This window comes from Martes martes (genome assembly GCF_963455335.1).
Source record: "Martes martes genome assembly, chromosome: 3".
In the NCBI taxonomy this organism is placed as follows: domain Eukaryota; kingdom Metazoa; phylum Chordata; class Mammalia; order Carnivora; family Mustelidae; genus Martes; species Martes martes.
In genome coordinates, this window is record NC_137890.1 from 179430235 (window position 1) to 179447322 (window position 17088).

A 17088-nucleotide genomic window follows, 5' to 3' on the forward strand; every position below is an offset into this window, starting at 1 on the left:
ATCCTGTGTTTGTACAGTTCAGTTTTGGACCTAAAATCAAGACTTTACGTTTATTCCCATTAAGTTTCTTTATGTTTGATTCAGTCCATTGTTCCAGATGATTCTGTCATCAACACATTATCAACCCCTGTAGCTTTTTGGCATTCACAATCTGATCAACAGCACTCTGTGCTCAGCAGGCCAGAGTTAAAAATACGTTTTGAAGAAAAACTTTTTTCTTGCAAGTTTATATTGATGGACTATTCATTAGCAAGCTTCGGGTACAGTTTCTTGAATAACCAATAATCCTTCTAGAGCTATGCCATCTGATATACATTTCTCTGTGTTGTCCACAAGATATCATGAGACAAGGGGATTCTCATGTCCAGGAGAGTACTCTTACTTGTGATGAAGTCCAGAGGTTAGAACAGGAGTTTTTCAGCCTAGACACTGTTGACGGTTTGAGCAAGATGACTCATTATCAGGGGCCAGGACTGTCTTGTGCATTGTAGATGGTGTGGCTGCATTCCTGGCCTCTACCTAGCACCTGGCCATTCCCTTCCCATGCCCATTCCTCCTTCAAAGTTGTGACAATCAAAGATGTCTCCAGATACAGCCAAATGTTTCTTTGGGAGCAAAATTGTCCCTCCCTGAGAACCACTATTCTTGAATCCAAATTCCTCCAATTTAATCTTATAATTCAGTCTACCTCTTACGGCTTTTTTTTTTTTTTTTACCTTTTCATATCTATAGCCATGAACAGGCTATTCATATATAGCACCAAAATAATTTCTTATCTAGAATTAAATATGTAGGTATATTAAAATGAGATATGGAAATCATACAAAAGATAATGAGAGGAATGAGGAGGATTATATAATTCTAAAATTTAGAGTCGAGGTTAAATTAATCCTTGGGTAAAATAGTTACAAGGAAATTGAACCTTCCAAAAGGAACTATATGATTTAAGAGGTTATCCATAAGGACTTTTATATCTGGATGCTCATCGAAGTATTATTTGGAAGAGTGAAAAATGGAAACAGACTAAATGTTTGACAATAGACGATAAATAAGTAATGGTATATTGATCTCACAGAATATTAGACAGTCATCAAAATGGCATATTTTCAAAATATTTTTGACATGGGGAAATGCTCACGATATAATGCCATGGAAAAAAATGAGACATTATATATGCAGCATGGGTATGAAGTTTCAAAGAAAATATATACATAGTAAAAAGATCATAAGAATATTAATAATTGTTATGGAATTATGCATGATCATGTTAGTCTTCTTTATGCTCTTTGTCTCCAAAATTTTCTTAATGAACTTACTGTGTTTGTAAGTTTTGTGTGCCTGGGTGGTACTGGGTAAGCAGTCCAAATTCTCTTAGATGAGTAAACACTGGCAAGGGTTTCTCTCTTGTTGGCAAAAAAAGTATGCCAGTAAGGTAGGATGCTTCAGAAAAGGCACATGAGAAAAATGACAGTATTTTTAGACTGGCTTATTCAAACCTCTTGGGAAAAAAAAATCTGTGTGTCATTTTTCATAGTTTTTTTTTTAATTAAATTTTTTATTTATTTTCAGCGTAACAGTATTCATTGTTTTTTCACCACACCCAGTGCTCCATGCAATCTGTGCCCTCCCAAATACCCACCACCTGGTTCCCTCAACCTCCCACCCCCCGCCCCTTCAAAACCCTCAGGTTGTTTTTCAGAGTCCATAGTCTCTCATGGTTCACCTTCCCTTCCAATTTCCCTCAACTCCCTTCTCCTCTCCATCTACCCTTGTCCTCTATATTATTTGTTATGCTCCACAAATAAGTGAAACCATATGATACTTGACTCTCTCTGTTTGACTTATTTCACTCAGCATAATCTCTTCCAGTCCTGTCCATGTTGCTACAAAAGTTGGGTATTCGTCCTTTCTGATGGAGGCATAACACTCCATAGTGTATATGGACCACATCTTCCTTATCCATTCATCCATTGAAGGGCATCTTGGTTCTTTCCACAGTTTGGCGACCATGGCCATTGCTGCTATAAACATTGGGGTACAGATGGCCCTTCTTTTCACTACATCTGTATCTTTGGGGTAAATACCCAGTAGTGCAATTGCAGGGTCATAGGGAAGCTCTATTTTTCATAGTTTAATATTCCAACCAAATCTTCTTCAGGTCAAAGGTTCTTAGACTTTAGGATACTGAAGAATTATATTGGGCTTGCCTATTAAATACAGATTCCTGGGTTCCAAATCGCAAAATTCTGATTCTGCAAGTCTGTTGTGGGACCCAAGATTTTTTATTTTTAACAAGCTCTCCACGTGACTCATTTTGATGCTGGTGGTCTGGATGATTTGGATGGTGGTCTGGATGATTTGGATGAATCTTTTTTATTTAGCCTTTAAATTTTAGATCATTTCTTCCTGATTATACACTAAATAGAGTTGGTGTAAACCTTCTGTGGTATGCTGAATAACTGCAACAAGTTGGGTTTGTTAAATGCAACAAGTTGGGTTTGTTTTTGAAAAACAAATTGCATTTGCCAATTTCTATGGTGTAAATACTCCCACCATGACCAATATCAAGCTACCAGTGGTTTAACAACCAGCTCCCCAAATTCTTCTCACAAGCTGATAATTTATACACTGTTTCTTATTTTATTCTATTTTTTTCCATGGCCACATCACGAAGAGCAACACACTCACTGAGTTCTTTCAGAGTTGTGAGTTGGTTTCCTATGGATGAGGGAGAGCCAAGAAATAGGACTCTAGGGTTGAGAGGAATGCCAAATGTTGAGCCACCACCTCTACCCTCTGTGGCCCTCCACTCCTGAGCTGCTGAAATGCTCTTGGTCATTAATTCTATAGCACCTAACCATAAAATCAACTCCTCCAGCTTCTTCCCCTCTCACGTGATTGAGACGATGTTGTCTCTAAGAGACCCGTCTCAGATGTGTTTTACGTGTTCATGTGTGGGAAGTGGCCTAAGTGGAGGCTAATAGTACAGTTCTTTCAATATGTGGACCAGACATATTTTAAGAAAATTGGACCTGATGCCTATATAGCCAGCTGAGGTGAATTTACAGCCCTGCTTTTAAGAAAAAAACTCCCTTAGGCACCTGCTTCCTTAAGGCAACACCAGAAAGGAAATGAACTCTTGCTTAAAGACAACCCACCTTATTTTATGGGTTATCAATTTTCTAGCAGGCCCACAGTTCCCTAGCTACTAAGAGTAAAGCCTCCCAACCCCAAGCAAGTAGTGAGCTACAAAAAAAAAAAAAAAAAAAAAAAAACGTGAAGTCTGCCTTCTAGCAAACAGCCCAGGTTCCTGAAGACAAGGCAAGGATGTGGTACCTCTGGTATGTGAAGTCAGGAGAGCAGGATCTATAATGTGGACTCACCACATTGATGTATTTGCCAATATATGCATTAAAATCTTCGCCTGAATTATATTTTACATTACAGAATTACTGAATCGTGGGCTATGTTGGAGAATCATCTTCCCTGTTTCAGGGGCAGCTCTGTCAGATGAATAGTCAACAATATCAATCCCTTGATTTCCTTCTAACTGCTCCTCTGACCCCGGAACTGAACGTTTATCAACCTCTTTAAAGGGAGAAAGGACTAAATAGGGTTTCTTCCCTTGCTATGGATAAAGTCAGCCTTCTGGATCAGAACAGACTGCAAGACAGGAGTCAAAGTTTAACAGTAGATACTCAGCCTGTTCTTTTATAGAAAACAGGATGAATGAGTATGATTTTCTTAGTACACATTACTAGAGTATTAAAATGAGTGCAAGAATGGAGTCTAAAAACTACAAGGACTATTGTCACTAATGAGCAAGTGACAAGTTGGACAAATGTGACCTCATGCATGGTGAAGTCAGAATCAAGTACTTAAAATTATATGCGAGTTTTGTCACAATCTCAGTCTTTCTCCAAGTTCCATTTCATTGTGAAGGTGAAGAAGTTTCAGGAGAAAAATGAATATTCAATTACACGTTTCAAAATCAGACATTTACACGTCGACCTGGAGTAAGTGCCAGAGTTAACCTCAAAGATAAGTGAACAGCCCCTTGTCCAAATGGAACACGGAGCTCCTCAAACAGGAGAATTCAGCCCTTGCAAACTGTCATTATTTCAGTAAATGAAACCAGCCCTTTAACAGATGGGCGACATACTTCTCAATGTGCTGATAGCCCAATAAAAGACACTGGCTTTTTTAAAAATGAAGGACATGCACTTCTCAAATTACACCCCCCAAATGGATTTAGCAGAATAAAATTAAGAAGGCATACAACAGCTTGACAGAAATTAGGAACAGACTATGGGAAATTTGATAGTTCTAAACATCAATATCAAAATGACCTTTTTATTAAAAAAAAAAAACCCTCATCTTTTAAACCATAGGGAAAATATACACTGATAGAGTCAAAACTGGAGTAGCATATTTTGGAATTATAAGTCCTGATGTAATAAAAATATAAAGCTAATTTCTTCTCCAAATATAATAAAAACTCCCCAGAAAGGCAGGTTCCTTTTTATATCAGGTACCTTTCCTATCAAACTCTATGCTTCTTAAAATAAAATTTCTCCAGTTGATGGATGCAACAACCCAATTAAGCACAGGTCATGGACCCAAACAAAATAAGGAGCTCAGCATTTCTGCTCACCTTTCACGTTCTTTCATTTTTTCCAGCTCTTCTCCCCTCAGGCCGCCATGCTTCAGAGAACCCTTCTGCTCAGCCTTGCCACCCCTGTCATCTTTCTTCTTTCCGAATCTAGAAACACGTGAAGGAGGAGATGGCTGTTAACAATCGCCATGTTCTTTCGGGGGTAAATTGAAAATATTTATGAACTGAACTCATCAACCTGAAAGTCTTTATTCTAAGTGGTACAAGGTCATTTTGCATAAAATGGGAGTAAAATAAGAGACTGAAAGGGCAAAAATAATAGTCACTAAATTCCCCTCCTTTTCCTCGCTTCCTTCTTTCCTTCCATCTTTCCAAGGTGGTATAGATTGTGCAGCAGGCACAAAGTCATGTGGTTAAAGAGTAAAATTCTCAAACCACTGGTTCACTAGAAACGAAAGAACTGAAATGTCATCATTAATACCTAACTAAAAACTGACCAAACTCCTAAACAGCCCTCTAGAGCTGCAAGTGGCATTGACGTTTGAACTTGAACTCACAGGACTTGATAATGATGGTGCTTCAAGGGACCTCGCCAAACATCTAGTTTGCCACGCTCATTCTGCGCATGAGACTTTGGGCCTTGATCACCCAACAAGTTCAGGGAAGGGATGAGATTAGAACTTGGGCTGTCTCCTATAGTGCCCTGTCTCCTTCACACCATACTCACTCCCGCAGGTAGCCCCATCCTCCTAAATTAGCTTTGGGTTCCTGTGCTCTCAGCACTCCTGGGTACCTGGCATATTTGTAGCTAATTGGGCACAGTGGCCATTAGTGATACATTATTTTTTTCCTCCAGCTTTATTGAGATATGATGGGCAAGTAACCTTGTGTAAGTGTAATGTGTACAACTATGGATTTGATACATTTCTAAGTTGCAAAATGATTCCCGCCATAATAGTAGCTACTACTTTCATCCTATCACATAGTCACTATTCCTTTTTTGTGGTGAGAACATTTCAGATCTACTCTCAGTAGCATTCAAATAGAGGATACATTTTTATTAGCTATGATCACCATGCTGTACATTAGATCCCAAACTTGTTAATCTTATAACTGGAAGTTTTTACCCTTTGACCCAAATCTCCTCAATTTCCCCTCTCCCCAAACGCTGGTAATCGCCACTCCACTGTTTCTCCGAGTTTGCCTTTTTCAGATTCCACAGTGTATATGTATATATGTGTATATGTCTGTGCATATATACATATATATGTGTGTACACACACACACACATACACACACACTGCATCTTCTTAATCCATTCATCTATTGATGGACAATTAAAATGTTTCCATATCTTGGCTATTGTAAGTAATGCTGCAATGAGCATGGGAGCAGAGATACCTGTGTGGGATCCTGAACTCCATTTCTTTGGATGTATACCCAGAAGTAGAATTGTTGGATCATAGGGTAGTTCCATTTTCTTTTAAAGTTTTTATTAAATCCCAGTTAGTTAACATATAGTGTAATATTACTTTCAGGGGTGCAATTTAGTGATTTAGCACTTCCACACATCACCCAGGGCTCATCTCAGCAAGTGCACTCCTTAACCCCCACCACCTATTTCACCCATCCCCCCACTCCCGTCCCCTCTGGTAACCATCAGTTTGTTCTCTATAGTTAAGAGTCTGTTTCTTAGGATGCCTTCCCCTCTTTTCTCTGTGTTCGTTTTGTTTCTTAAATTCCACATATGAGTGAAATCACATAGTACTTGTCTTTCTCTGACTTATTTCCTTAGCATAATACTCTCTAGCTCTATCCATGTCGTTGCAAATGGCAAGATTTCATTCTTTTTTATGGCTGAGGAATATTCCATATAGTGTGTGTGTGTGTGTGTGTGTGTGTGTGTGTGTGTGTGTGTGTGTGTGACATCTTCTTTATCCATTCAGCAGTCGATAGACACTTGGGCTGTCTCCGTAATTTGGCCATTGTAGATAATGCTGCTATAAACATCAGGGTGCACGTATCCCTTTGAATTAGTATCTTTGTGTTTTTGGGGTAAATATCCAGTAGTGCAATTGTTGGATCTTAGGGTAGTTCTATTTTTAACTTTTTGGGGAACCTGTGTACTGTATTCCACAGTGGCTACACCAGTTTGCATTCTCCACAGTGCACATGGTTCCTTCCTCTCCACGTCCTCCCCAATACCTGTTGTTTCTTGTGTTGCTAATTTTAGCCATTCAACAGGCATGAGATGATACCGCATTGTGGTTTTGACTTGTATTTCCCTGACGATCAATGATGTTGAGCATCTTTTTATGTGTCTGTTGGCCATCTGAATGCAGTTCCATTTTTAAATTTTGTGAGGAGCCTCCATGCTGTTTTCCATATTGGCTGCACCAGTTTGCATTCGGACCAAGAATGCACTAGGGTTCCCTAGTGCAATTATGATACTTTAAAAGAGCATTGTGTTTCCTTAGCACTGTTAGGAAAATAAAACTGCATATTTGAAATAATAATAATAATAATAATAATAATAATAATAATAAAGCTGTGGTTATTACTAGGACACATTCTCAAATAACAGGCATCTTCTCCCACAGATGTTTTCTTCAGAAGCAATCCCCTATGGTCTTGGCATCAACACACATGAAAAAGGAAAGTAACTTGATGCTCTGTTAATAACCAGGAAAAAGTCACTCATTTATGCATATTCTTAAGTTAAAGATTCTTGTCAAACCATGGAAACCCCATTTATCCTTTGTTTCTTATTGAATAGCTGCAAATTTTACTTCTGTGTTTGCTTACGTGTGTATTTAGCTTGGTCATTTTACCTCTGTAACTATCCATGTATCCATCTATGTATCCATCCATCTATCCAACCCGAGAACCCTACACATGCTCAGACTGACGGCCCATCCCTAACCTCCCATCCCCATCCCCAACCTCTCAACACACAGTGAGTCAGAATGTCCTGACATGAAGACCTCGCTCATAAACTTGAAACTCCCGTCTTCTTCAGGTTTCATAAAGATGAATTAATATTTGTTCTTTTAGGATTTTGCTTCAGTCCAAAGCAGAGGCTGTTGGTCATGTGGCAACCCTGGGTATCCCACATGGGAGACCTTATTGTTAATACCCGTATTTCTGTTGTTATCAGAGTTCAAAGCACCCTGATTTCCTCAGAAACCCCTCCCAGTCTTGATTCTGCTGTAAACTTTTCATTTTACAGTTTCAATGAGCAAATCTTTGCTCATGAACTTTCTCTTTCCTTCCCATTGCCATCTCGCCATCTGCCTTTGCTTCTACGGCAATTCTTTGGCTGTATCCAGTTTAATTTGGGGATTTTGGTGAATCAGCTATGAATTTTCACTCCATCATCCTCAGCCTTCCCTCTCCCCCCACCCCCCGTCTCCCTTCTCTTTCCTAATCTATCCTTCTTTCCCACTGAAGAAATGACCTAGTGTCATTTACAGACTAGGGAAGAGAAAAAATGCTGACAAAATAAAAGATCACTAATTTCGAAATATAATTCAGATTTGTTGACACAGTCAAGATCTCTCTTTAACCTACAAAGCAGAAGACATATAAATAATGTGTGTTTCCCTGTGTACATTCTTTGGCTTTTCAGGCACATGTAGAAGAGTCTAAATTTCTTTATGTGAGAAGTTAATATCTTTGTACACCACTTAAAGAAATACTTTTTCCCTCAAAATGTCATATACAGTCAAATAGAGTAAAATTGGGCCAAAAAAATCAAAATTGTGGGAAGTGAGGATAGAATAATGCTTCAGAAAGTTGATGAGGGCAAAAGTGTTGCCAAAAATTCCATAGATATTAAGCATGTTTTTCTTCTATGTCCCCAATTATTTCTTCTAAATTTGAAGGTTTGGATTTTCTAAGATGAAAGAAGTCTTGTTTTTGAAGGGCAAAACTAACCTTTACTTGAGTCTACCCTGATCTTTATTACCACAACCAATGAATTGTTTTTTCTTTCTGCTGCTAAAATATTTCACTTGTGCTGCAGTTCAAAAACAGCTTATTGTGTTTTCATCACAGAGGAATATGTCTGATAAAGGTTAGTTGTAAGTAAATTCTGCAAAGCATTTTCTTCTTAGCAAGAACCATCAATAATAATCAAATCAACCAATTCCACAAATAATATAAATGTTTTGATTTAAACATCATGATCATTTATTAAAGTTTGCAAGAAGGAAGGCAGAAATAGCTGTGAAATTTATTTCATTAGACAGAGAGAACAGTCATAACTTACCTTATTTTGTAAAGTTTGGGTAGGTTCAAGAACAGAATTATAAAACAATAATCTTCAAAAGGACTCCCACATTGTTAAGATGAGGAAATTGAGACCCAGAGAAGTTAATTGCTTTTATTTATTAACACACTGAATTCTTTTTTCCAATTTTGCAATCAGACAACTTAATTATCAGTGGTAGTAGCAGCAGTGGGGGGAGGGTGGGGGGAGTTGGGAGAAAAGCATCAGTTTGGTGAACTGTGTACGGCTTGTTCTCCTTTCCACGTCAGCTTGTTTGGGGGTCACTTCCCAGCCCTTCTTAGGTTCACGGACATAGAGAAAGAGGAGTTGGGGAGGTTCAGATACATTGATTCATCTCTCCATTAGTTATTTTTGTGAGAAAAGTCACAAGAACTCTAAATGGCTGAAATTACTGCTTTGCATTCTAGGGTCTCAAATATCGCCTGCATTCCAGGCCTCCCATTATCTATTACCTAGGAAATTTGAGAGTTGGCCATTCTGGGCTAGGTGCCTTGAGGAAATTGCTCGTAGGTCAACCTTGCTTTATATAAAAGATATTTTCCTAAAGAATTCAGTGCAAACATATGGTTTGAATCAATAAAATCTTACTTTCCATGTACCTGGGAAGCCTGTTTAAAGACTCTTATGATGGATCTTTTTGTAAAGTGGAAAAATCACCTTTCAACATACCCTTTATGTAAATTTAGATTTTCATGAATTATAAGTTTGCTTAAAACACCTGTCCCTGTTCATTTCTATAGAGAGGCTACATGAAACAGCTTTATGGAAAACCAGCTTTCTTTCTGTCCTTCTTTCTTCTTCCAAACATACATTTGTTTAAAAAATATTTACCAGGGATCTACTCTGGCCTATTTCACTTAGCATCATGTCTTCAAGCTTCATCTATGCTACAGCACATGTTAGAATTTCTTTTTCTTAAGGCTGAATAACATTCCCCTTGTGCATACATACCATATTTGTTTATCCATCCATCTGTTGATGGATTTTTGGGCTGTGCTCACCTTTTGGCTATTGTGAATAATGTTACAAACACTCATATAGGAGAACAAAGTTCTCGGTAAGAGAAGAGGACAGGGATATACAGAACCTCCAGAGAGACTGGCCTTAGATAGGAAGAGACTCAAGAAAAGCAGCAGCTAGAAGAGGAAACGAGTTCACTTATAGAGTTGATGAATGGACAGTGGAGGAGTTCCCACGTAACTCGTTTATTAGGCAACATGATGCAACATGTGTAAGAGAAATAGTTTGTATCCATAAAATAGGACTTCTTGGTACAAATTGAGAAACCAAAGGAAATACACTATACAAGGTTGGAAAGAATCTCAGAAAGGGTTATACAGAAAAAAACACCAAAACCAGACCTCTTTGGTTGCAATTTTTTCTGGGTCGGGAGGTCCTAGAAGGCCATCTGGGGAAGTAGAATTTAATAATGGTTCATTCATTCATTCATTCATTCAATAATTCATTCATTTACTGAGCTGCCATGACACATCACATGGATTATTCACATGGAATGTAAACTTTTACACCAACAGTTGTTAAGTAAATACCTAACTCCTCAATATAATTACCTAAACACACTCCCAGCATCTTATTGTTTTCCAAATGATAAAGATTTTAGTATAATTCTTAGTAATTATTCCCAAATTTCTTAGCAAATTCTATTTGTTTTTCTTCTGTTTCTATTTCTTCCCTTGAGTTTTCTAGGTAATGATGACTTTCGGATCTTTCCCAGATTCTCACGTCCCTCAAGAAATGATCCAAATCCAACAACACGTATAACTCCATCCTGTCTCTGTTCATGTCTAGTCTCTCATTTAATTCACTTCTTCATTCTGCCAAGTACTGCCTGTCTACAGTTTTCCTCCTAGATCTCGCTGGGCTGTTACTGCAGCCGTTAGCATTTGCTCATCTTCCATTTAGTGCACACGCTGTATAAAAGCAATCTTGAGCGATGGTTTATGAGGACTGAAAAGTCCGGCAAGGAAAAAGTTCTAACACTCTGATTTCAAATTAGTGGTGAGCTATGAATCCAAGGAGAGCTGCAAATGTGAAACAGAGTGTATTTCTTCCTTTTGCAATCTGGAAGTATCTTTGGTTGTCAAGGATGCATTTGGAGGGGCGCCTGGGTGGCTCAGTGGGTTAAGCTTCTGCCTTCGGCTCTGGTCATGATCCCAGCATCCTGGGATCGAGCCCTGCATTGGGCTCTCTGCTCGGTGGGGAGCCTGCTTCCCCCCCTCTCTCTGCCTACTTGTGATCTCTCTCTCTCTGTCAGGTGGATAAATAAAATCTTTAAAAAATTAATATAAAAATGATGCATTTGGAAAAGGCTATAAGATTCTGTTATTACTAATATTACATTTGAATATCTATGGAATGAGGTCAGATATGAACATGCACCAACTTCAAAAAACAATGACAAAAAAGAAAATGCACCAATTTCACATCAAAATTATGTTATAGACTTTGATAATGGTTCATTCTGTCTGTAGCTAGCTGACTTATAAGCTATGATATTGTCTTATCATTTTGTAAATTAAATACTTTGAAATAGTTCAAGCAAAATATGGGGGCAGAGAAGTTCACAGACCTTTGATTGTATTTTCCATAGTTTATTTTGAAATTCACCCATAAAAGGATTCTGTTGTCTGATGCATTCTAAGTTGGGTTCTGAATTAGCATATGCATATGCTGATGAAATCTACTTCCATGTATTGAGTCTCATATGGTTTTGTGCACTTTGGCTATTGCTTCTCTCTAAAATGTATGTCACAAAGGTCTTTACTTGTTTATCTGAGATGGCTCCCATTGTACTTGAGAGTTAATGGATCTGATAAAAATTCAATGAAAATTGACCAATTAGAGAGCCTCCCCCATTTTTTGGTACCTTAGGGCATTGCCTATTTTATGCTAATATTATTGATAGAATAATGAACAGAATTGTGTTTTTTGTTAATGTTGAGAAAAAATATTTTACTTTATTTTTAGCCTTCCACAGTATACATGATTACCATGCTACTGCCTGTGATTTTTCAGGAGGGAGATGGAGTACTACAAACTCAGTATGCTTTCTGTACCAGAAGGGTTGTAATTTAAGCCACTCCATGGCATGCAAAGGGAAATAGGGTTTTGCTTTATAGGATATGTTCACAAGGGGAGGCTGTGTGAGTCGATGGTTTAGTAACTGAAGAAAAACTCAGTATTAAAAATCTTTCTTGTTAACTAAGTGGGTCAAGCAGTTAAGGTTCTGTAAATGATTTCTAATTAAAATGTTAATTTCTGATATATTGTTTGGACACTTATTTGGGGTATGTTTATACGTTTCTAAGATGAAGACAAGCTATATGAAAACAACAAACATGTTTAATCCCACTGATATCTTTACTACTTCCATTGAGACCAATATTCCTACCTACCCTTTAACAGTTACTTGCCTCTGGGTTGTTGTTCATTCCCAGGATGAGATTCCCAAATTGGTGGTCATGGAGACTCTTCATTCCAAACCAGGGAACCTTCAGATCTCAAATGTGTTGATATTTGTTTTTAGGATTGAAAAGCAGGGAGGTCCTATAACATTCTAAGATTTCTGCCTAAGTGGATAAAACATCTGCTGGGTAGAGTCTTAAGCAGCTCTTTGGCTCTGAATTCAGCTGCTGGGAATCCTTGAGCTAATTTGCTTTCCCAGACTAAGGAGCTAGGAAACACAATAGATTTGGAAGTACTGAATATATTATAAATAATTCTAGCCGGTCCAGAAAGCAAAGTGAAGCAAAATGTTACATCACCAATAACCCATCTTCAAACAAACAAACAAACAAACAAACAAACAAAGTAAAAAGGGCATCTGGAAGACTGACTTGCAAGAATCAGTTAAGGGATTTGGGAGCCCCTGGACATATACTTTTGCTGAGCACTTCGTAGCAAATGAAAACTCCACTCAGAGATTATTAAAACAGCACTCTGTTAGGAGAAAGAGGGGAAAAAATATGAAAAAGAGGCCAGAAATTAAAATTAAACGAAAATAAGCGTGAAGGAGTGAGCAAGAAAGATAAAGATACTAATAAGGTATGATTTTCAGATCCGCACAGGGACTATAAAAAGCTTATTAACTGTCACGACCACACTGGGTTTTAAGTTATTCTATCCTTCTGCTTTCCAGAAGAAGAAATAGTCTTCAGGAGCACAGTGAACTTTGATTAATTGCTTTCATACGTTCTCACTGGCTTTAAGACATTGTAGGCAGGAGCCTTAGTGATTCAGACTAAATGCTTATGGTTTCTGGGAAATATATTTAACAGGAGCATTAAAGAAATAGATCTTTTTGCATTTTTATGTTTTCTTAATAGTTAGAAAGGCTTTTCTTTTTTATTAAATGTTTACTTATTTCAAAGCGACTGAGTATGTGGCTTCTTCCTTTTGATCTTTATTACTTTTGAGTGGATCTCTGAGCATCTCTGAAGGTGGCTTGAGCCACAGACAGCTGATGGCCTGTCCTTAAAAATCTCATGCTGACTCAAACAGCACATGGCTGGAATCTAGATTTTTCATCTGTGTGCTCACAGCTCCTCCTTTGCCCCTTTTCTCGACCTCCTTTGTCCTGGAAACCTGGGCCCTGGGAAGGGAGTGTTCTCAGACCAAATCACACCCCATGTGTAAACTTTTTCTCTACCCACTGTGGGAGGTTCCCCCACACCCATGGCCTTCCCGTGCTCAATCTGCCAGGGCTCACTCGTCAATGACCACAGATTCATCCTGCAGAAGGAAATGTCCCTCCATAGGAAACAGCTCTGAGATTCATTCACTGGCAAGTGGGGTCATTTTAGCAAACTGCCTGGGAAGGGAAAAACTGACTCATGTCAGTGAAATTAAATCCAGGGGGGGGGGTTAATTAAAAGTTCTATGGAAACTGAAGACCTCGTCTCTAGTCTCTAAATAGAATGTCAAGTACAACTTCTATTCTAATAGCACAAATTAGCTTATGTATATGTTCTATAAAATCCATTACCAAGAGAACAGATGATGGTGCCTAGCTCATGATGTGTAAAGAACAAAAGGACAATGTTAAGAAATGGCTGATCTTTTTTTTTTCTTCTTTTTGGTACAGTGACTTTGCAAAGGACCATTTTAAAGGGAATCTGGATATTACTGTTCTATCTTCAGAAGTTAAGAGAAACAGGGCATATTTTCTCTGGAATTCCATTTGCACTAAACAAGAATAAAATGATTGAGCTTCAGACCCGGTCTAATGGGAGTAAAGTTATCTTTATAACTCTGATTAAACAACAAAAAAAAATTATCACTTCTTTGATGCCCAAATTAGCATCTTTTCTCTAGCATACTGAATTAATTAGTTGAGTGACAAAAGAATTAGTCCATGTAGGATCAAAGCTGAAATCATATTTATCTGAAATTTAAAATTAAGAACACACAGCTCTATCCCTCTGTAGTTCACGTAATGTTCTTTTATGTTCTATATATTCTAAACCTTCTGCATGTCACAGAAAGTACAACTAGGGCTTTATTCTTTTTTTCATTTCATGTTCTTCTTCTTCTTTTTAATATATAAAATGTTCCCTGAAAAGACAATGAGAACACCATAGAATTTTTTTTCCTGGGGGTGGGAAACTTTTCCATTGTGCCATAAAAATCTTAAATTATGTGGCTTTTTTTTTTTTTGTCAAGCATTTATTGTGCAAATACAAAAGAAGCAAAATAATTAATGCACAATAGAGCTGGTAAGAGAGCCTTAAACAATAGAAAAGAATTATTATATTGATTCTTAATAAATGATACTAAGTTTGAAACTAGTTCTTAAAAGGTAGAAGCTCTCTTAACTTTGGGCTTTTTTTTCCTTCTTTTTCTGCAGAAGAAAAAGCAATTTTGAATAAGGGAGAATTGCTGGGGGTTAATTTCTGGGACGTCTCAATTCACTAGAACTCATATTTGATGTTTTTTTGAGGTGTGTAACATTTTTACTGAACAAAACTAACTTGGATAAGCATATCTGTCTTCAGCCAAGATGTGGTGGGGAGTGGATTCACCGAGGAGTTCGGAGATGAGGAGGGCTTATGCTGATGTTAGTGCCTGGATTTGGGGTAGGGCACTATTTTAACTCTTGCTTACATGTGAGCTCCTCAAGGCCCAAGACAGACTCTTTACTTGTTTCCCTTATTTATGCATATATGTATTCATTCAGCAAATGCTTACAAAGCACTTACTTTGTAAATCTAGTAGATGCTAAGGTTCCAAGTAAATTGGTTAAAGTGGTCCCCACTCTCATTCTTAGTGACGGATACATGGTAAAAATCCAACAAGTATTGCTGAACGCAATTAAAGATGAGGTAGGGATTTCAGGGATATGCCATTTGTCTCGTTTCTTCATGGCCTCTAACTTAGAAGGACCCAATGGTCCCTTATAACAAACATGTTATTCTCCCATAAAGCTCCCAAACTAGAATCTACTGTCCCTATGGACACAGAGGTCACCAAACTAGCTTAACGTAGGTGCGGTAGTGATAAGCTAGCCACAGCTCTGGATGTCTAGTGCCACAGCAAGACCAAACAGTGGACAGACAGTCCGTCATTCACCTAGTGAAGGTAATGAACACTTGGCTATCCCAGCGCCAAGGGGGCACGGAGTCACCTTAGGATTCTATCTCCTGATGGCCGGTTCTGTCATATTGTACAAATACCCTGTTCAAAAACACCAGGCTGAATTCTAGAATGAAATTCCAAACGCAAAGCTGTCATTAAAGATGATTAATCTGCAAGATGTCATCTGTAAAAAAACATCATGTCTATCTCATACTTAGCCCTTTAATTTCAGAATTTCAGAAATTATGGCCTCTTTGATCTTACGCTTCAAATAAAGATAGGCATGAGCTAGTTGCCTTGTCCTCCAGATTTTTGACACTACTCATCTTTGTCATTAGTTTGTCCCGTCCTTAACAGAATTCCAAATGATAACACCTCCATCTGTGCTCTTTCATAAAAGACTTCCTTTGGAAAAAGAGGCGATTTAAAAAATCGGAGCCTTAGTTTGTAAGGCAAGGGATCAGATTTCAATATTTTTATGTTAGATTTAAAGTTAACTAATATCCCTTCTTATTCAATAAGCCCCTGAAGAGCAGGCCACAAAACTGAACGGATTCTCAACTATGAACTGAGGCTGAGAGGGAAAAAAATGTATCTATACTGAATGTCTCAAGCGAAAGTCTACATAATACTTTGACTCTTCTAGGGCCCCAAAGTCACAAGTTTTGTGAAATTTTTCAAACCTGTGCTGTCTGGAAGGGTCTCCATTCATTCTTCAGATGTCAAAAACTCCCTTTCCTTAGCTTTTCTTGAATTTAAAATCTTGGGACTCATACATAAGACAGGGTGCCAACTACAAAATGAGGCATAATTGATTGTTTTTGATAGAGTTGCTGCTTATCTGTTGAACTGCATGGTGAACATCCTAGGTTCCCTCCGCGTCCCAGAGCATTTTATACTGAAGGAACTCAGCCAAAGTGACAGTCACTCAAGGGCCATCCAGCAGTCAACAACATTCCTTTGTCCAGAGGGGACCAGGAAAAAGACAATAATTTTTTTCATAGGACTAGATTTCCCGTAGGATTTTGACCTGGTTTTACAAAATGGATATAATTTCTTTCTCCAACAATATAACATCCCTACAGAAAAATCTATCCAGGATTAAACAACAACAACGTCACCAGCAATAACTTGGTTTTTGACAAGGTTTTCTAATCACTTGGAATTCATAAAGACCTATTACTAGTAACACACAATCATAAAAGTATGCTTTCCCCTGGAGATGTCTAGTAGCACAGCACAGTGATGATTTACAATTTGACCAAAGAAATCAGAAGTTGATTTATAGTCTGTCCAAAGCATCAGGCTCTTATTTGCTTGTCCACTAGACTGTGAAACTACTATTCTGCTATATAAGTATATTTTCTTATTCCTCCCTTTCCTGTACCAATGGCTAATTTTTCCTTTCTTCAATACCACAGATGAATAATTCCCTGCAGATTCCTAGTCCTATTCCATAGTACAAAATGGTTCTGACTGTTCTGACAGAATGATAAAAGAAACCAATGTTAGGAAATTTGTGTGTAGGTAATTAAATGCATACCATATAAAGTACATAATTAAATGAATCAGAGGTGTGAGCCTCTGG

At 37.9% G+C, this 17088-nt stretch overlaps 1 protein-coding gene across 1 annotated transcript in view; it reads right to left on the reverse strand.

Annotated features, from left to right (window-relative positions):
- The window catches only part of PARD3B (par-3 family cell polarity regulator beta), a 1039321-nt gene that overhangs the window by 200384 nt on the left and 821849 nt on the right, over positions 1–17088 (reverse strand). Inside the window, exon 19 of the mRNA XM_080799276.1 lies at positions 4655–4762. Within this exon, the coding sequence (XP_080655402.1) occupies positions 4655–4762 (108 nt within the window). The remainder of the gene's footprint in view (positions 1–4654; positions 4763–17088) is intronic.